Raw genomic sequence first — 21,154 nt, 5'->3', positions numbered from 1 at the left:
CAACGCTGCAACAGGTATATGCAGCGGCGGTGTCCTCGGCCTTCTTCCCTAGGGAGATGCTTAAGGCATATGTAGTAACGATCCCAAAACCGGGAAAAGAACCCATAACTCCGGCTAATTTTAGGCCGATTTCTCTCCTTAACACAGATGTTAAGATCTATGCAAAAATTCTAGCGCTTAGATTGCTCCAGGTACTCCCTTCTATTATCAACCCTGATCAGTCTGGCTTCACTACGGGTAGACAGGCATCTGATGCCACAAGAAGGGTCATTAATGTCGTCCAATATGCAAAAGCCTGTCGGACGCCTTCTCTGCTCCTTTCTTTGGACGCGGAGAAGGCGTTCGACAGGATTCATTGGGGTTACATGAGGCAGGTTCTGATGAGGTTTGGTTTCTCGGGCCCCATACTCTCGGCCGTTCTGGCCTTGTACTCTTCACCCTGTGCACAAGTTTATTCATCTAATATGCTGTCATCAGTTTTCGATATATCAAATGGTACGAGACAGGGGTGCCCCCTATCCCCCTCCATTTTTAACCTCCTCATTGAGCCACTGGCGGAGAAGGTGAGGTCGGATCCCTCCATCACTGGCTTCAATGTACACGGCAGAGAACATGTATTGAATTTATTTGCCGATGATATCATTTTGTTTCTGACTACCCCGGACATCTCTCTTTCGACGGGCCCATCAGACCCTGAAGGAGTTTGGTGAAATCTCTCTCTATAAAGTTAATTCTACAAAATCTTTAATCTTGGGTCTGGACATTCCCCCTCCCTTAGAGGCTGCATTAAAAAAGGAATTTCCCTATAGTTGGAGCAAGGAATATATTACATACCTGGGCATTAAGGTAACAAAAGATTTAAAGCAATTGGCCCCTTCTAATTATTCTTCCCTATTGGCAAAACTTAAAACAGAAACCGCCCAACTGAACAAAACCGAATTGACCTGGACAGGGAGACTAGCCACCTTTAAAATGATTATTTTACCACAAATTCTGTATATGTTCCGCACTCTCCCGATCCCCCTGGGGGATACCCATATTGGACCTTTCAATGCATTACTTAAGCAGTTCATATGGAGGGGCAAAAGGCCGAGATGCGCAAAAACACTACTGGTGAAACACAGACTAGCGGGTGGTATGGGCCTCACTCCTTACACAACTTAAAAACTGGTTTAATCCCTTATACGAGACACCTTGGGTCGCATTAGAAAAAGCCCTATGCCCGACAGACGAACTGAAGCTAATGCTTCTCCTAGACACCTTGAAACCATACTCCGTGCACACTCTTCCTCCCACTATCCAGGCCTCCTTACTGGCCTGGAGAACTCTCCAAAAACTCGCTTCAGAAGGACAGGAGATCATGGAGATATCTGTACCATTAAAGGCTGTCTCTCACATTGTTTCTAATCTCTCTGTAGCTAAATGGCATGACAAGGGGATTCGGTTTATCGCTGATTTATACGCTGAGTCTAGGCCCATCGACTTTGACATGCTTCAGGACCGATATGGCCTCCTACCCTCAGATATACACACTACCGAGTGATGCATTGTTTAGGGTCCATAAGACCACACCAGGTGTTCATCCCGAAGGTTGCTTGGAAGTTCTATAACTCTAGTTCTCTAGCCCGGGGCGGGATCTCCCTTTTTTACAACATATACCAAAGCAAATTAGAATTTGCTAAATCTCGCCCCTACGTGTTGTGGGAGAGAGATCTGAACACTACATTCACGCTCCAGCAATGGAAAGAAGCTTTCCGAGCTATTTACGTTTCCTCCAAATCTTTTAATCACTGGGAACTATCACAAAAAATTGCCCTACGATGGTACCTCACACCCTATAAAATATCTAAGTTTGAACATGGGGGGTCCCCGTTGTGCTGGAGACGGTGTGGTGATATTGGAAATCTATACCACATGTTTTGGAGTTGTAGGAGCCTGACTAGCTTCTGGAACTCCTTGTTCCGCATCGTCTCCAGCATCTCAGGAATCATTACAAGGCCTAATCCCTCCCTAGCCATATTGAACATAGGAATTAACAATTTTCCCCCTGAATTTAGAGTAGTGATTACACACATTCTATTGGTAGCTCGTACACTGATAGCGAAACACTGGAAATCCGACTCTGCCCCAAGGGTGTCTGAAGTTTTGATGACCACCCAAACCCATTTTGTTTATGAAACCTTAGTTGCTAGTAGACAAGGTAATAGAGAGAACATAGTGGGAAAATGGCAAGCATGGACAAAATGGTACAAACCTGCTTGACTCTAATATGCGTGTATTATACTGATGCAAGAATGACGGATGGAGATGACCACTGGACCAATGACCCACTAACCCCCGTTTTCTCCCCCTATACCCCCTCCCTCCCCCTCTCCCTCCCCTTCCTTCTTTTCCCCAATAACTATCTACTGTCCTATATCAGAGCAGAGAGAATAATGCCTACCATTGATAGGATTTGGTATGAGTAATATACAGTTTGAATTATTAACCTACGCTTTCCGGCTGGAACTTAATGTGAAATGTATCTCATGCTTGTGCTCTGACAATTGACCTATGTACCTTTTCTACCTTAGTGAAATGTACATATCCTTTGTTATCCTTGTTACTTCTTATCTTCTTTATTTTCATTTCTTCTTGTATATGTTTTATACAAATTTTTCAATAAAAACAAATTGTTAAAAAAAAAAAAAAAAAAAGACTACAAAGCAGAATACGAAGACCTCTTCATGAAGAGGTGTCTCCCCTCATCAAGGTGGGGGAAGACTTCTGCATTTCGCAGAAGTCTGGCAGAGGGAAACTCAGGACAGATGGTCTCTCTCCACAGTGACTCTAGGATACAAACTAGAGTCACTTTCTGAGATCAAATGTTCCCAAGGATCCAGGGAAAAGACAATCTCTGTTTCAAGCATTAGACCAATTGACTCAAGGGGTAATCATAGAGATCCCCACAGAAGAACAAGGTTTAGGTTTCTATTCAAACCTGTTTACGCTACCTGAACCGAATGGAGATGTCAGGCCCATTCTGGATCTAAAAAAATCTAAATCGGTTACTAAAAATTTGCTCATTTCGAATGAAGTCGATCAGGTCAGTGGTTTCCATCCTACAAGGTGGAGAACTTCTGGCATTCATTGCCGACAGGGATGCATATCTACCTTAACTTTCAGGTTAGCCACAGCACCACGGGTAGTCACAAAAATACTGGCCCCACCTCTAGCCAGGTTGAGGGCACAGATGATCTATGACTCGCTTAAGGCAAAGCGTACGCATTACAACCAGTTACCTGGAAAGTCTTGGTTGGATCCTCAACCTAGAGAATTCTTCCTTAAAACCAGTAAGAAGGCTGGATTACTTAGGCCTGATCATGATCATAGATACAGCCCAGAAAAGGGTGTTCTTGCCTCCAGAAAAGATCAGCTCCATACAAGAGCTGGTACGGTTGGTCAGGTCAAAAGCAAATCCTTCAATTCACCTTTGCATGAGGTTGTTAGAAAAGATGGTAGCTTCATTTGATGCAGTCCCCTATGCCCAGTTCCATTCAAGACTGTTGCAAAACAGAATCCTCTCTGCTTGCAATAAGACGATCCAAGCTTTGGCTTACCAATGCGGCTGCCCCCAAGAGTGTCTCAAAGCCTCAGTTGGTGGTTACGAAGCCAGAATTTGCTGAAAGGAAAATCCTTCAGACAAAGGATCTGGAAAGTAGTAACGGCAGATGCCAGCCTCTCAGGCTGGGGAACGGTACTAGAGGAGATGACTGTCCAGGGACTGTGTCAAAACACAAAAGAACCCTGCCCATCAACATCCTAGAGATTCGGGCAGTGTATTTGGCTCTTAAAACCTGGACCTCCAGGTTAAAGAATTGCCCAGTCCAGATTCAGTCTGACAATGCCACAGCTGTGGTCTATATCAATCACCAAGGGGCACCAAGAGTCTCTCAGCTCAGAGGTGAACCATATCCTAACTTGGGCAGAAAGGAATCCCCATCCCTATCTGCAGTTTTCATTCTGGGAGTAGAAAATTGGCAGGTGGACTATGTAAGTAGCCAGCAGTTATTCCCAGGGTCTCTTCACCCTGAAGTGTTTCTGGCTGTTTGCCAAAGATGGGGGACTCCGGACATAGATCTATTAGCATCCAGATTCAACATGAAGTTGGTCAACTTCGTGTCCAGAATAAGGGATCCACTCGCATACGGAACAGATGTGCTGGTAACCCTGTGGGATCAGTTTTCACTGATCTAAGCTTTCCCCCGATTCAGTTGCTGCCTCAACTTCTTTGCAGGATCAAGCTGGAAAGAAAGCCAGTAATTCTGGTAGCACCAGCATGGCCCAGAATGTCATGGTACACAGAGGTCGTAAAGATGGCAGTGGAGGGTCCTTGGCCTCTCCCACTAAGGCCAGACTTGCTATCACAGGGGCCGATATTCCATCCTACTTTAGGAACGTTAAATTTAAAGGCAAGAAAAACCACTACATTATCTTGATGTAGTGAGAGCAGTGAAAATCTATTTAAAGAAAACTGTTCAGATTCGTAAGACTGATGTCTTATTTATTCTGCCAGAAGGTCCTAAAAGAGGACAGGCAGCATTGAAATCCACTGTTGCTAAGTGGAGTCGGCAAGTTATAATTCAAACTTATGATTTAGGGGGTAAAATTCCCCCTATTCAAGTTAAGGCGCACTATACCAGAGAGGTTAGTGCTTCTTGGACAGTGCGTCACCAGGCCTCCTTTGCTCAGATCTGCAAGACCGCAACTTGTCCATACATTCACAAAATTTTACCAAGTGGATGTAAGAAGGAATGAGGATATCTCCTTCGGGTGCAGTGTGCTACAGGCAGCAGTATAAGTCCTCAAGTTCTGGGGGTGCCCCACGGGTCGAGTCTCCCTCCCCTCAAGTAGCATTGCTATGGGACGTCCCACTAAGTAAATACTTAAGGCTCTTTGTCCTATGATGTACGATAAAGAAAATAGGATTTTTAAAACGGCTTACCTGTAAAATAATTTTCTTGGAGTACATCATAGGACCCACCCCTCTTTTTATGGGGTGTAAGTATATTGCTTATATTGCTTGGCTACAAAAACAGAGGGGTTGTATAGGGGAGTCAACTTCCTGTATTGGGTGTGCCAGTATCAACACCTGAAGATAGCTATATATAGCCCACTAAGTAAATATTTAAGGCTTTGTGTCCTATGATGTACTCCAAGAAAAGGATTTTACAGGTAAGCTGTTTTAAAAATGCTATTTGGGGGGGCCTAGCAAAAAACACGGCTGTTTTTTTTGTTACATGTAAGCAAGTACGTGTCAGAATAGGCCCGGTCTTCAAGTTGTTAATGACATTGACTGAGGCTGGACTTTTTTCCATTGCTGTTGTGTTACTGACAGTTCAGCCTAGCACTGACAGCCATGCTGTGGTGTTCACTGGGTTACCCCTTAGCTCTCTGACTCAGCAGTGAGCACCACAACATGGCTGCCAGAACCAGGCTGGACTGATTAAACCTTTGTTCACAATATGATCCACATATGAATCGCACAGGAACCACACCACATTCCTGTTCGGTTCACATGCGCTTCAGGGTGGTGTGATTTGGGCCCATTCATTTTGAACAGGCTCAGATCACACCAAAGTCGTGCATGCACCAATTTCGGAATTGCACTGCAACTCAGTTGTTTTTTACCATGCAATCCAGTGCAGGCAAATGCAATGTGTTTACAACCTGTGTTTGGGGTGTCAGTGTAATCTTAATGACACCCCAAACACAGGTTGCAAATGTATTGCATTTGCCTGCACCAGGTTTCATGGTACAAAACAACCATGCAATAATTTTTCCAATCTCTATGAATTTGGCGCAATTAATTTTATTTAAAAAGACCTTTACTTGGTACCTGCTGCTGAACCCCCCCCCCCCCCCCCCGAAACAAAAAAGGTATCTGCAAGTACTATACACTAAGGTACAAAATAAAAAGTTTGTATTTCTTTTAGTTTTAGCATTGCAGGAGGTGCTTTTTTCCCCCCTCTCTTACTTTCTAAACAAATGTTTTCTTTTGCTTATTAGACATTTTAGTATTAGTTCCTTCTAGGATCTCATCACTTTTTTACAATGTAGTTGCAGCAGTCAAAAAAATCTTGTCTTTTTCAGTTCAGGTTCCAAGACTTTTGAAGGATCGACTGGGATTGGCACCAGAACAGAACAGCACAGAAACTGGTAATTTAAAAACGTTGTCTTGTAATGCTGACAGTGTTTACAGAGATCTGTGTTTGAACAAAATTCAAAGGTTTTGCATGCTTGTCTCAGTAACAAAGAAAATGGCATACAGTGGGTGACATTTGCTAAAACTGGTGCAGCTGTGCATAGTAACCAATCGGCTTCTAACTTCAGCTTGTTCAGTTAAACCTTCATGATAAAACTTGGAAGTTGATCGGTTACTATGCACAGCTGGGAAGTTTATCTGATTTTGAATATATTTTTGCCCACGTGTATTTTTATTTTTTTGCCACCTCAGCGAAATTTTGAGAAACTGGGATCAGCTTATCCATTCATTTTAGTCCTTTCTCTTTTTCACATCATTGTGGCGTTTATCATTATTTTTACATACTTATACAATTTATTTAACAAATCTTTTTTTTAAATTTCTCCATCCACCATAAAAAAGATCTCCACTCCTCCTTACTAACGTTATCCTATCTCCTCAGACCTTCCGCATAACTCCATGTTTTTTTTCAAACTCTCTCCATGACTGCCATTTTTCCTTCAACCCCATACTCTTTTCTTCTATTTCGCACCTCAGACATTCCATCTTATATACTCTTTTGACTTCTTCTATCCACTCCCATATTTGTGGGCTTTCAATTTCACCCCACTTTTTTGGTATAAGCCTCTTAGCCGCATTTAGCAGGTGTGGTATCAACAACTTCCTATACTGTTCTACTCCTTGTTCAGTTCCATGTAATAAAATCACCCATGAATCTTCTATCATATCTTCTCCAGTAATTTCTGTTATTAACGTTAGGATCTCTCGCCAATACTTTTTGATTTTGGGGCAATTCCACCATATGTGAGCCGCTGTCCCGAGTTCCTTACATCCTCTCCAACACTCTGGGGTTTTGCCAGATTGAATTTTACTCATTTTATCTGGGGTAGCATACAGTGGGGATCGAAAGTTTGGGCACCCCAGGTAAAAATGTGTATTAATGTGCATAATGAAGCCAAGGAAAGATGGAAAAATCCTCAAATTACAGATTAGACATTCTTATAATATGTCAAAAAAGTTAGATTTTATTTCCATCATTTACACTTTCAAAATGACAGAAAACAAAAAAATGGTGTCTGCAAAAGTTTGGGCACCCTGCAGAATTTATAGCATGCACTGCCCCCTTTGCAAAGCTGAGACCTGCCAGTGTCATGGATTGTTCTCAATCATCATCTGGGAAGACCAGGTGATGTCAATCTCAAAGGTTTTAAATGGCCAGACTCATCTGACCTTGCCCCAACAATCAGCACCATGGGTTCTTCTAAGCAGTTGTCTAGAAAACTGAAACTGAAAATAGTTGACGCTCACAAAGCTGGAGAAAGCTGTAAGAAGATAGCAAAGCGTTTTCAGATGTCAATATCCTCTGTTTGGAATGTAATTAAGAAATGGCAGTCATCAGGAACAGTGGAAGTTAAAGCAAGATCTGGAAGACCATGAAAAATATCAGACAGAACAGCTCGCAGGATTGTGAGAAAAGCAATTCAAAGCCCACGTTTGACTGCACAATTCGTCCAGAAAGATCTGGCAGACACTGAAGTTGTGGTACACTATTCCACTATAAAGAGATACTTGTACAAATATGGTCTTCATGGAAGAGTCATCAGAAGAAAACCTCTTCCACGCCCGAACCACAAAAATCAGCGTTTGAACTTTGCAAATGAACATATAGACAAGCCTGAGGCATTTTGGAAACAAGTTCTGTGGACCGATGAGGTTAAAATAGAACTTTGAATGAGCAAAGGTACGTTTGGAGAAGAAAGGGCACAGAATTGAATGAAAAGAACCTCTGTCCAACTGTTAAGCATGGGGGTGGATTAATCATGCTTTGGGGTTGTATTGCAGCCAGTGGCACAGGGAACATTTCACGAGTAGAAGGAAAAATGGATTCAATAAAATTTCAGCAAATTTTGGATGGTAACTCTACCCATCTTTTTTATTCCTTTTTATCCCTAACCCACTCCGCTACTCTTGACAAAACTATAGCTTGATAGTATTTTTGGATATCTGGGACTGAGAGTCCACCCCTTTTTTTTTTCTCTTGTTTTAGTACCTGAAAAGAGACTCTAGGCTTTTTATATTGTCAAATAAAATTCATCACTATTAATTTCAATTTCCTGAGATACACTTGGGGTAGGGCTACCAGTATCATTTGGAACTTGTATGTAATTTTGGGGAGCAACGTCATTTTCAATGTGTTAATTCGCCCTATCTATGATAATGGTCTATACGTCAGATTTCTACATTCTGTTTTGATATTCCCAAATAATTCAGTTCTTTTCACCAGGGGAAATTAAATTCACCTTGCAATGTTCTTTTGTCTAACTTAGATTTATATTTAGGATCTCTGATTTTCCAGGGTTTATTTTAAGGTTTGATATTTCCCCATATTGTTTTAATGTCTTTAATAGATTGGGTATAGTGATCCGTGGATTTCCTATATAAAACAGTACGTCATCCGTGAATGCTGCCATTTTATGTTCCTCCCCTCCTACTTTAATTCCCCCTATATCCGGGTTGTTACGAATTGCGGCCAGTAATGGTTCCAGCGATAATACAAATAGCAAGGGGGGCAGGGGACAACCTTGCTGCGTCCCATTCTTCATCTCAAAAGTAGAAGATGATGTTCCGTTTATTTTTATGTATGCTAATGGTCTTTTATTTAAGATTTTAATCCATTGAAGCATCCTTGGCCCTATTCCCATAATTTCCAAAGTCTGCGTCATGAGTCCCCAGTCTACCCTGTCGAAAGCTTTCTCCGCGTCCATCAACAGGAATAGACCAGGGGACCCATTTTATTTTATTTTCTGGAGCAGAAGCAATGTTCTCACCCCATTGTCCCTCCCCTGCCTTCCCGGGACAAAGCCCAACTGGTCAGGGTGTACCAAGGTGTTCATCAGGCCTTTCAACCATCCTGCTAAAACTTTTGCGTGTACATTCACATTTAACAGTGAAATTGGCCTATAACTAGAACACAATGATGCATCCTTTCCCTCGTTTGGGATTACTGTAATTGTCGAGGTCAGGGCCTCTCTACACATTTTGTGCTCTGTCCCCAAGCCATTCATATACCTACATAACCTTGGACCCACGTGTATTTTAATATATTGTATGCACAAATTTTAACAGACAGATAAAATGCAGTGCAAATTATAGGAGGTACCTCTGCCCCCCCCCCCCCCCAACAAAAAAATCAGGATTACTGCTTTATCTTGAGCAGCACAGAGGCTAGCAGCACTAGGGACATCTGTTCGAATCCCAACCATGGCAGCACATGCACAAAGTTAGCATGTTCTCCCTGTTCCTGTGTGGATGTTCCCCCATGCTCCAAATACACGCTAAAAGGTTATTTGGCTGCTGTCTAAAATGGCCCTAGTATCTGAATGAATGTGAGTTAGGTACCTTAGATTGTAAACTACTTGAGGGCAGGGACTGATATGCATTTGTAAAGAGATGCATAAAATTGATGGTGCTCCTGTAATAAAAAAAATGTGTACAGTACAGGACACAAGCTGGATATTCATGGACCCTTGGTTATAAGCTGGTACTTTTAGGTGAGTGGGTAATGTCAAAGCTTTGCTGGACACACCCCTTAGGCAAGCGGCCTATCCGACCGAGGCAGATTTTTCTGCAACTACTGTATGTCAGATTTTCTTGGACAACTAATGGCCTTAATATAGCCACCACTGTCCACAGCCCGAAAGCACCAAGCTCCTTCACCCTTAGCATCTTTGTTTCAAATTACTTTTCTTTATCGTACATCATAGGACACAAAGTCTCAAGTAATTACTTGGTGGGTTATAGGCCTACCTTCAGGTGTTGACACTGGTATAACCAATACAGGAAGTTGACTCCCCTATATAACCCCTCCTCCTTCCAGGAGCACTCAGTTTTTTCGCCAGTGTCTAAGGTGTTGGTGACGAGTGAAGATGTGCTCTGCGGAGCTCCAGGAGGGATCCATGCTGGATTTAAAGAAACCTCCACAATTAGATCCATCCTCACCACTGAGGCCATAGGATGGTACCTGGGCCTTGAGAGCTGACCCTAGGAACCAGGACTCTTTTTGGTCTTGCTACATTTCCTAAAGTTGTCCTGAGGGGTGCTATACAAGGCCCAAAGGAGCGGAACCCCTTTTAAAAGGGCCCCAGTCTTTGAGCGTGTTTAACCACTTGCTTACTGGGCACTTAAACCCCCCTCAGTCCCAGACCAATTTTCAGCTTTCAGTGCTCTCACATTTTGAATGACAATTGCAACATGCAACACTGTAACCAAATGATTTTTTTTGTCCTTTTCTTCATACCAATAGAGCTTTCTTTTGGTGGTATTTGATCACCTCTCTGTTTTTTATTTTCTGTGCTATAAATGAAAAAAGACTGAAAATTTTGAAAAAAAATGATTTTTTCTTCATTTCTGTGATAAAATTTAGCAAATTAGCAATTTTTCTTCATAAATTTTGGCCACAATTTATACTACTGCACATCTTTGGTAAAAATTACCCAAATTATTGCATATTATATGATCTGTGTGAAATTTATAGAGTCTACAAGCTATGGTGCAAATCATAAAGATTTGCAAAAAAAGATCACATCTGATTTACTAAGGCCTATCTCCATTCTTGAGACCCTAACAAGCCAGGAAAGTACAAATGCCCCCCAAATGACCCCTTTTTGGAAAGTAGACATTCCAATGTATTTAGTAAGAGGCATGGTGAGTTATTTTAAGTTGTAATTTTTTCCCACAATTCTTTGCAAAATTAAGATTTTTTTTTTCACAAAATTTTCATTGTAATATCTTATTTCTCCCACACGGAATGTGCATACCACAAATAACACCCCAAAATACATACTTCTACTCCTCCTGAGTATAACGATACCACATGTGTGAGACTTTTACACAGACTGACCACATACAGAGGCCTAATTTTGAAGTAGCACCTTAAGGCATTCTAGGAGCATAAATTACACATTTCATTTCTCAACCACCTATTACGGTTTTGAAGGCCCTGGAACACCAGGGCAATGGAAACATCCAGAAAATGACCCCATTTTGGAAAGCTAACACCCCAACGTATAACCTATGAGGCATAATGAGTCTTTTCAACGGTTCCTTTTTTTTCAGAAGTTTTCGGAAAATGTGGAAAAAAATTAAAACGCATTTTTTTTTACACAAAGTTGTCCGTTTATAAGATATTTCTAACGCATAGCATTTACATAGCAAAAATAGCACCCCAAAATACATTCTACTACTCCTGAGTATGGCAATATCACATGTGTGAGACGTTTACACAGCCTGGCCACATACAGAGGCGCAACATGCAAGGAACACCGTCGGCGTTCCAGGGACACATAGCCTGCACATACCAAGAATTACACCCCCAAATACATTATGCTGAGCAAAGGGTAAAGAAAAGATTACCTGTGGTTTTAGAAGCGCAGTTGTCCACAGGAGGATATCACTGGTCCAGGCAGCAGGCAGGGACTTGGTCAGCAACAGCGAACACAGTTTTTCAGGCAGCAGGCAGGGATACTGTCCATATTACAGTCCAGGGTCAGTGCAGAGATGTCAGCAGTGCCAAAAATATTGGTCCTGGTAGTAGGCAGGTCCTTGTGGTGTGGTCAGTGCGGCATGACGGCAGTAAGTCCTACAGGCAGCAGACAGAAGTAGAGCCTCGTTCAGGACAGAATGGGGATAGGGGTAGAGGCTTCTCCCTCCCAAATCTCTTTGAAGCCTCCGAGTCTCCAGACCCTAATCTAGGAATAAGAAAACAAAGAAAATTGTTTTCTTCTTCCAGAAAAAACTATACTGGAGCCCCTCACATATGTGAGACCCCGTGTTGAATCCCACTAGTCCAGTTGCAGAATACAAGATCAGTCCAAGAGGCAGGCAAATATCGTGGTCAAACAGTCCAAGGTCAGTTCCAGATCAGGCAGCTGTATGTACAGAATCGGCAGGCATAAGAGTGGTCAAATAACAAGCCAGGGTCAGTTACAGAGCAGGCAGTGGCATAAGGGGTGTGAAGGTGTATGAAGGCAGGAACTGAGGATTATGTTTACCATACTTCACTAAAAATGTATTGAAGTATGGTAACGCCGAAAACAGTCGCCTATGCAAAGGCCTGGTTGGGAAGGACATTGTGCACAATAATAAGATGTGTCTCTTCTGACTCCTGCTCTGGTACACACCTTACATCTTTTTTGACATCTTTGGCCTGTTGGTTTGGGAGGGATTTTATCGGGAAAGTGGCGCTCGGAGAGTCGACTAATAACATCTGATCGGATATTTTCTGGTGGGCCGTTTGGGAAAATAAGGGCAGTGAAAACTTCCTCCTGGTAGCCATAGCCACGTTTGGGGTTTTGGGTGGAGTTGCGGTAAATGACATAGGAATTGTAAATGGCCAATTGAAAAAAATAAATTGCTACTTTTTTGTACCAATGGTATGTCTGTCTTGTGACAAGATATGGTTCCATCATTTGGTCGTTGAAGTCGACTCCCCCCATGAACAAATTGTATTCATAAATGCATTTTGTTTTTTATACGGGGCCATTCCTTCTGGGGTTTTCCACGAAGGTATCATTGTGGATAGAAGACAACATATACACATCCCTTCTGTCCCTCCACTTCACTGCCAGAACCTCCTTGTTTCTCCTTTTCGCAGCTTCTTATTCACAAGACTTTGAGGAAAGCCCTTCCGATTCCTTTTTACGGTGCCACATGCTGGCGTCTTCTTCCGGTGAAGGTTGTGGAACAGGGGCAGAGATGTGTAGAAGTTATCTACATACAGGTGGTAGCCTTTATCCAATAGGGGGTATATGAGGTCCCAAACAACTTTTCCGCTGGATCCCAAGTAGTCCGGACAGTTAGGGGGCTGCAGCTGGGTGTCCTTCCCTTCGTACACTATGAATATGTGTACCCTGTGGCTCGGTCGCATAATTTGTAGACCTTCACCCCATAGCGGGCCCTTTTGCTGGGCATAAATTGCTTCATTTTAAGCCTGCCGCTAAATTTAATAAGGGACTCATCCACACATATGTGTTGGTCCGGGGTAAACAATTTGGGGAATGTTTCTGAAAAATAATTAAGTATTGGTCGAATTTTGTAAAGCCTGTCGTAATATGGATCATTTAGTGGAAGGCACTGGGTATTGTCGCTGAAATGTAAGAACCTCAGGATCATCTGATACCTGGTTCTGGGCATTACCGCGGAGAAGAGCGGTGTGTGGTGGAGGGGGTGGGTTGACCAATAGGTACGCAAGTGATTTTTTTTGTTGAGTCCCATGTTAAATGTGAGGCCTAAAGAAACCTTGAACTCCTCCACCGTTAGGTCTCTCCATTCGTAGGGACGGGCATAATAAGATGTCGGATTTTTCAAAATAAATTGTTGTGCATACAGGTTGCACTGGGCCACAATTGACGACAACATATCCTCCGTAAAAATTAAATTAAAAAAATCTATTGGGGTAAAATTCTCCGTGTCCACCTGGACTCCTGGCTGGGCAGTGAAAGGGGGAACATTGGCCTCGCCTGAATTAGGAGGAAGCCACAAGGGGTTCTGAAGGGCATAGGGAAGGCCGGCATGGCTCCTAACCCTTTGGGGCTGAGATGACACCCCACTGGTACTTGGCCTTTCTTGCCGGGGCACTGCGGTGCTGGTGGACGGCACTGCGGTGCTGGTGGACGGCACTGCGGTGCTGGTGGACGGCACTGCGGTGCTGGTGGACGGCACTTCGGTGCTGGTGGACGGCACTGCCTCACTAGAACGCCTTCATTTGATGGGCCTGATATCTTCCTCCTCGGATTCAGTCAGTGTTTCACTGCTGAGGACTGGCTCATAATTTATGTCGGCTTCAGAATCCGAATCTGAAAAGGAATCTGAAGAGGAGAGCTCCCCGTTGCTCTCGTCGGCTGTGGAAAGAATTTGGTATGCCTCCTCGGCGGAAAAGACTTGTTTAGCCATGGTTGCTGGTTAAGCCTGCACTGATGGGCACTGATGAGGTGGCACTGATGTGCACTTATGGCACAGATGTGCACTGATGAGGTGGCACAGATGTGTACTGTTGAAGCAGCACAGAGGTGGCACAGATGTGCACTGATGAGTCGGCACAGATGTGCACTGATGAGTCGGCACAGATGTGCACTGATGAGTCGGCACAGATGTGCACTGATTGTACAGATGTGCACTGTTTAGGTGGCACAGATGGGTGCTTTTGAGGTGGCACAGATGGGCGCTTTTGAGGTGGCACAGATGGGCGCTGTTGATGCGGCACAAATGGGCACTGATGGGTCGGCACAGATGTGCACTGATTTATTGCACAGATGTGCAGATTTATTGCACAGATGTGCACTGATGAGGCGGCAGATGTGCACTGATGAGGCGGCAGATGTGCACTGCTGAGGCGGCACAGATGGGCACTGCTGAGGCGGCAAAGATGGGCACTGCTGAGTCGGCACAGATGGGCACTGCTGAGTCAGCACAGATGGGCACTGATGGGTCGGCACAGATGGGCACTGATGGGTCGGCACAGATGGGCACTGATGGGTCGGCACAGATGGGCACTGATGGGTCGGCACAGATTTATTGCACAGATGTGCACTGATGAGGCAGCAGATGGGCACTGCTGAGGCGGCACAGATGGGCACTGATTGGCACTGGTGGTGCACAGATGGGCACTGGCGGTGCACAGATGGTGCACAGATGGCACAGGTGGGCACTGGTGGGGTAGAGATGGGCACTGGCAGGGTAGAGATGGGCACTGGCAGGGTAGAGATGGGCACAGATGGCACAAAAACACTTTTTTTAACTCACGGAATCTCTCTCCTCACGCTATCTCTGTGTGAGGAGACAGATTCGGCAATGGGTGATGATCTCATTTGTTTACATTTGAGATCATCACCCATTGGAGGCGGAGATCGTGCTTTAAACGGCCGCTGTTATTGGCCGTTTACAGCAATCTGTGATTGGCTGTGTCCAGGGGACACGGCCAACACAGATTTTCCCCGATGCGCGCTCCCGGTAGCGCGCGGGGAGCCAGTAAAGGGGACGACGTCAATAGACGTCGTCCCGGCATTCGAGATCCGCGTTGTAGCCGTCATTTGACTATAGCGCGGATCTCAAGTGGTTAACCACTTGACCACTGGGCACTTAAACACCCTTAATAACCAGACCAATTTTCAGCTTTCGGTGCTCTCACATTTTGAATGGCAATTACTCAGTCATGCAACACTGGACCTGTATGAATTTTTTGTCCTTTTTTTCACACAAATAGAGCTTTCTTTTGGTGGTATTTAATCACCGCTCGTTTTTTTTTATTTTTTGTGCTATGAAAGAAAAAAGACAAATTCTGTAAAAAAATTAATTTTTCTTTGTTTCTGTTATAAAATTTAGCAGATTAGTAATTTTTCTTCATAAATTTTAGCCAAAATTTATACTACTACATATCTTTGGTAAAAATAAGTACAAATTGGTGGATATTATTTGATCTTTGTGAAAGTCCACAAGCTATGGTGCCAATATATGAAAATTGATCACACCTGAAGTACTGACGGCCTATTTCAATTCTTGAGACCCTACCATGCCAGAAAAGTACAAATACCCCCCAAATGACCCCTTTTTGGAAAGAAGACATTCCAATGTATTTAGTAAGAGGCATGGTGAGTTTTTTGAAGTTGTAATTTTTTCCCACAATTCTTTGCAAAATCAAGATTTTTTTTACTTTTTTTTTTTCCACAAAATTGTCATATTAGTTTATTTCTCACACACAGCATATGCATACCACAAATTACACCCCAAAACACATTCTGCTATTACTCCCGAGTACGGCGATACCACATGTGTGAGACCTATACACAGTGTGGCCACATACAGAGGCCCAACATGCAGGGAAGCACCATCAGGCGTTCTGGAGCACCCAGGACAATTCAGACATTTCTCTCCTACATGTAAAAATCATCATTTATTTGCTAGAAAATTACATCGAATCCCAAAACATTATATATGTTTTTTTAGCAAACACCCTGGAGAATACAATGGTGGTCGTTGCTTTTTATCTCGCACGGTATTTGCGCAGCAATTTTTCGAATGGTTTTTTTTGGAAAAAAAAAGAATTGTGCTTAAAAAAAAACACAGTAAAGTTAGCCCAATTTTTGCATAATGTGAAAGATGAAGTTGCGCCGATTAAATAGATACCTAACATGTCACTCTTCAAAATTGCACACGCGGGGGGGGGCGGAGCCGGCAGCCGGAGCGCATGGTGGTGTGAGGAGAGAGCTCCGTATCAGCGGATCGAATTAAGCGGCCCACAGCGACCTTTTCGGCCCACATTCGGTATCCTCCGGTAGGGGAATACCTCAGGCACACGCCGAGCAGCATGTCTAAACGGAAGGAGAGAGAGGGGCCCCGTCGGCTGACCGATTTCTTCCCGCCGGCGGCGGACAAAGAGGCCCAAGATGGCGCCCGTGCAGCATACAATGCGGCGGCCTCCTCGGGACGCGCTGCCCATACTGATCGTACGGACCTGGGTGAGTCTCATTCCTCACAATCTCCTCTGCCCTCCTCACCATTCACAAGCCCAGCTAAACAGAAAAGGAAGATGGGAGAGAAGGGGGACACCCAGGGGGTCACTGAAGCTGAAGGGGAGGAGATGGATGAATCATCCCTGGCTACACAGCAGCTAGATGCCTTTCCCACATCAGGGCAGCCCATCCTGGACACCACTATGAAAGAGATGTTGCAGATGCTGAGAGGGGCCTTACAACAGGACATGGCTTCGTTTGTACGCTCCACTAACACAGAACTGTCAGCAGTTAAAGAAAGAGTAGCTTATGTGGAAAACAAGATGGAGGAATTCACATTAGCTCACAATGAGCTGGTTGATGCTCACTTTGATGTTGAGAGTGAAATTAAAACTATGCGTCTCAAAATGGCGGACATTGAGGATAGGACACGCAGAAATAACGTGAAATTCAGAGGAGTCCCTGAGACTGTGAAACCCGCTGATCTTACTGCCTATCTCCAAAAGCTTATGATTACTGCTTTACCAGACTTAGCGCCGGCTGATCTTATTATTGATCGAGCGCACAGACTGCCCAAGCCTTCTTTTCTATCCGAGCAGGTCCCCAGAGATGTGATTGCACGTATCCATTTCTTCCATGTAAAAGATCAGTTAATGCGTTTTGCTAGACAGCACCCGTCTCTCCCGGACCCCTTTACAGGGATCGCTCTATACGCAGATCTGTCACAAGCTACACTCGCGGCTAGGCACAACCTAGTCCCCATCACCAAGATTTTGCGTAATCATAAGGTTCTGTACAAATGGGGATTTCCAGCTAAACTGGTTTTGGAAATGCATAATGAAACACATGTGATTGCTTCCATAGAGAAAGGTATGGAGCTCCTCAGAAAATGGCGCCTCCTCCCTACCAATGGAGAAGCGGCGGATCCGGACCCCCTTCCTGACAGAAGGAGTTATCATCGACTCAACAGAAGAAACAGATAAGTACCAGCCTGATACCATTGTGCCTTATTATTGAGTCTCCGGGCTACACTATTCTATTGCCCCTCACTTTGGCCATCGCCCAAGTGCCTTATTTGAAGCAGATAATTACTCGGGCTTAGGTTCAACTAAGCACCCGCTGAACGGCCATTGTTCTACGTTTCTTTCCCCCAGGAAATTTTGCAGGATGAACCCTGCACACTGTTCATTGGATTTTCCTATGACTATTTTCCCCAAGTTCACTGTTGGCCGTTGGAGGCCCAATTCCCGGTTTCTGACTTCCCAACCACAACTATTGATGTCATTGACATGTAACACCCTCCTGAGAGTTATGCTCGCTTCTTGGGCTCTACTTCTTCAACTTACAATTGGATGGCAACTAACGGCTGTACTGTTTACGAATGAACATTAAAGTTATGTCTCACAATGTGAGAGGCCTTAACAGCCCCTACAAACGTAGATCACTTTGGAAGTCTGCTATGGATATGCACTGTGACATCCTGTGTATACAAGAAACTCACTTCCCCAGTGCTAATCCACCTAGATGCACACATGGGAAATTCCCCCATATATTTACTGCCAATGACTTGAAGAAAAAAAATGGGGTTTTAATAGCTGTAAGAGACACTGTCACCTTTTCTTTGTTGCAAGATTACATTGACCCTCATGGTCGGTATATTATACTGATTGCTGAAATTAATCACTCTATATATACGTTAGTGAATTTATATGCCCCAAATGTTAGACCTGCACGATTTGTCCGCAAAGTTGTACGCAAAGCGAAATCTATGCAAAAGGGTAGTCTGATTTTGTGTGGTGATTTTAATATAGTATTGAATGCTGATCTTGATTCCTCCTCTGTAGCCCTCAGGCAGCGCCCCTGTCTAGGCAGCTTCCGTCATGAAGAAAGGCTTTTTGATCCTTGGCGCTGCACCAGGGCTACGGAGAGGGACTATACGTATTTCTCTGCAATACATAACAGCTATTCGAGGATTGATTATTTCCTCACAGATATGCATTTGCTACAAAATGTGATTAAATCAGAGGTCCATAGTATCACTTGGTCAGATCACGCACCTATAACGCTGGAAATTGTAGACTTTAACAAGACTAATAGTAGGCCGCTTTGGCGCAACAATACCTTCCTACTGTCTCGCCCCGCTATTAGGGATGAAGTGGAAGCGAAGGTCAAGGAATTTTTCCACTTAAATGACAATGGAGAATCCTCCCCTGCAATGGTATGGTGCGCTCACAAGGCCTTCACTCGAGGTGTCCTCATACAAATAGCCTCGAGGGAACGCAAAAATAAAACCCGCCGCTTAACGCAGCTCCAAAATAAAATTATTGAATTAGAGGGAATGCATAAAAACCCGACCCTCACTTCCCCCACCATACTCCAACAGCTCAATCAATGTCGGGAAGACCTACGGCAGGAGATCAAAACTGACCATGACCTGTACTTCAAAAGACTGCAATTATCATATTACTCACAAAGTAATAAGGCTGGTAAGCTACTAGCCTCCCAACTTAAAAAAAGACAGACTAAAGCTAACCTACCTTTCATCAAGCACCATCAGTCACATCTGATTTTTCGTAATCCTAAAGACATAGCGAATACTTTTAAAGATTACTACCACTCCTTGTATAACCTTAACCAGGACCATGACACTCACCAACCCTCTGACACGGAAATTGATCGTTTCCTTGGCACTTTGAAACTACCTAAAATAGATATCCCTACACTGAATGCTTTAAACTCCCCCATCACTTGTGAGGAAGTGACCGCAGTGACTAAGTCATTGCCCATGCATAAGTCCCCAGGGGCGGATGGCTTCTCAGCTGAATACTATAAAGCACTTTCGACTATCCTGACACCTAAACTTGCGACTGTTTTCAATTCTGCTATATCCACAGGCTCCTTTCCCAAAGAAATGCTACAAGCTATCATAGTCACGATCCCTAAACCAGGAAAAGACAACTCTCTCCCCCAGAACTTTAGGCCGATCTCACTCTTGAACTCCGATTTAAAAATATATGCTAAGGTACTAGCAAATAGATTGATGAATGTTACCCCTACCCTGCTAGGTTTAGATCAAGTAGGCTTTGTTAAGGGTAGGCAAGCACCTGACGGAACAAGACGCATGATCAATCTCCTGCGATATTCTGAAATTAACAAACTTCCTAGTGTATTTTTAGCCTTAGATGCAGAAAAGGCCTTTGATAGGGTACACTGGCCATATCTATCTAAAACCCTTCAAAAATTTGGATTGTCGGGCCAAATTCATACAGCTATCATGTCCTTGTACTCTCACCCATCAGCAAGTGTCTATACTTCAGGCCTTCTCTCAGACCCCTTTAATCTGACTAATGGTACAAGACAAGGGTGCCCACTGTCTCCCATAATTTTCTCACTTGTCATAGAACCGCTAGCAGAAAGTATCAGGGAAGCGACAGACGTGAAAGGTATTCGGATAGGTGCAGAAACCCATAAAATAGGACTATTTGCTGATGATGTCATCCTCACAGTTACTGACCCTGTCACATCCCTTGCTAAAATTCAAGAGCTGATTAACAACTTTGGGAGGGTATCCTATTATAAGGTTAATACTAATAAATGCTATGCCCTAGGGTTGCACTTGTCATCAAGTACACTAAGCAAACTAAAAAGTGTCTTCCAATGTAACTGGAATCCTCCCTCGATCACATACTTAGGAGTACAACTTTCCCCCTCCGCTTCTGATATATACTTGCACAACTATCCTCCCTTGTTAGATAAACTGGCTGAAGAAATGAATCAAATAGCTAAACTACACCTCTCCTGGGTAGGCAGAATAGCGGCTTATCAAATGCAAGTACTGCCTAAACTACTGTACCACTTCAGGACGTTACCAATCCCTATACCGTGCAAATTCTTTGCTCACCTATCCACACATCTGAATAAATTCATATGGGCAGGTAAAAAACCTAGACTAGCCTTAGCGAAACTCTATAAGCCAAAATACCTTGGTGGTATGGGTCTCCCTAACGCCCAGGATTACTATCACGCAGCCATATTGGACCAAATGAAGTACTGGTTCTCCTGTCAATCCGACAATAAATGGTCAAACATAGAACGTACGGTCACCCCTGGGCATAACCTCCCTGCTCTAGCTATGGCGGCTAGCATTCACCACAAACCGATTGTCCCTGAGTACCCTACTATACAAGCCTCGATTAAGGCATGGTCGGGCCTGACTCAAAGTAAAGTTACTGACGTACCACTAAGCAGACTACAAATTCCATTAGCAACCTACCAATACCTAATACCCGACTTCTCCACACAGAAGTGCAAGCAAACAGGCAATCATTTCACTGCGCCCCTCGGCGAACACATAGACCTAGCTGACCGGTATAGGCTACACCAAATTCAGCACCTCAATGTGACC

The 21,154-nt window shown here is 43.8% G+C and overlaps 1 protein-coding gene across 12 annotated transcripts in view; it reads left to right on the top strand.

Moving 5' to 3' along the window:
• The window catches only part of LOC143982506 (zinc finger CCCH domain-containing protein 11A-like), an 805,224-nt gene that overhangs the window by 335,094 nt on the left and 448,976 nt on the right, over positions 1–21,154 (top strand). For 10 of the 12 annotated variants that reach the window (XM_077481309.1, XM_077481311.1, XM_077481310.1 and 7 more), the window contains one exon: positions 6,133–6,198. The exons of the other annotated variants lie outside the window; for them this stretch is intronic. In XM_077481309.1, the coding sequence (XP_077337435.1) occupies positions 6,133–6,198 (66 nt within the window). The remainder of the gene's footprint in view (positions 1–6,132; positions 6,199–21,154) is intronic. 12 annotated transcript variants of the gene reach the window in all.

The sequence above is a fragment of the Lithobates pipiens genome, unplaced genomic scaffold (genome assembly GCF_037356315.1).
Source record: "Lithobates pipiens isolate NorthernLeopardFrog02 unplaced genomic scaffold, aLitPip1_a1.2 Scaffold_16, whole genome shotgun sequence".
Classification (NCBI taxonomy): domain Eukaryota; kingdom Metazoa; phylum Chordata; class Amphibia; order Anura; family Ranidae; genus Lithobates; species Lithobates pipiens.
Note: the sequence above shows the minus strand (reverse complement) of the source record. Positions and strands in the feature narration are given on the sequence as shown.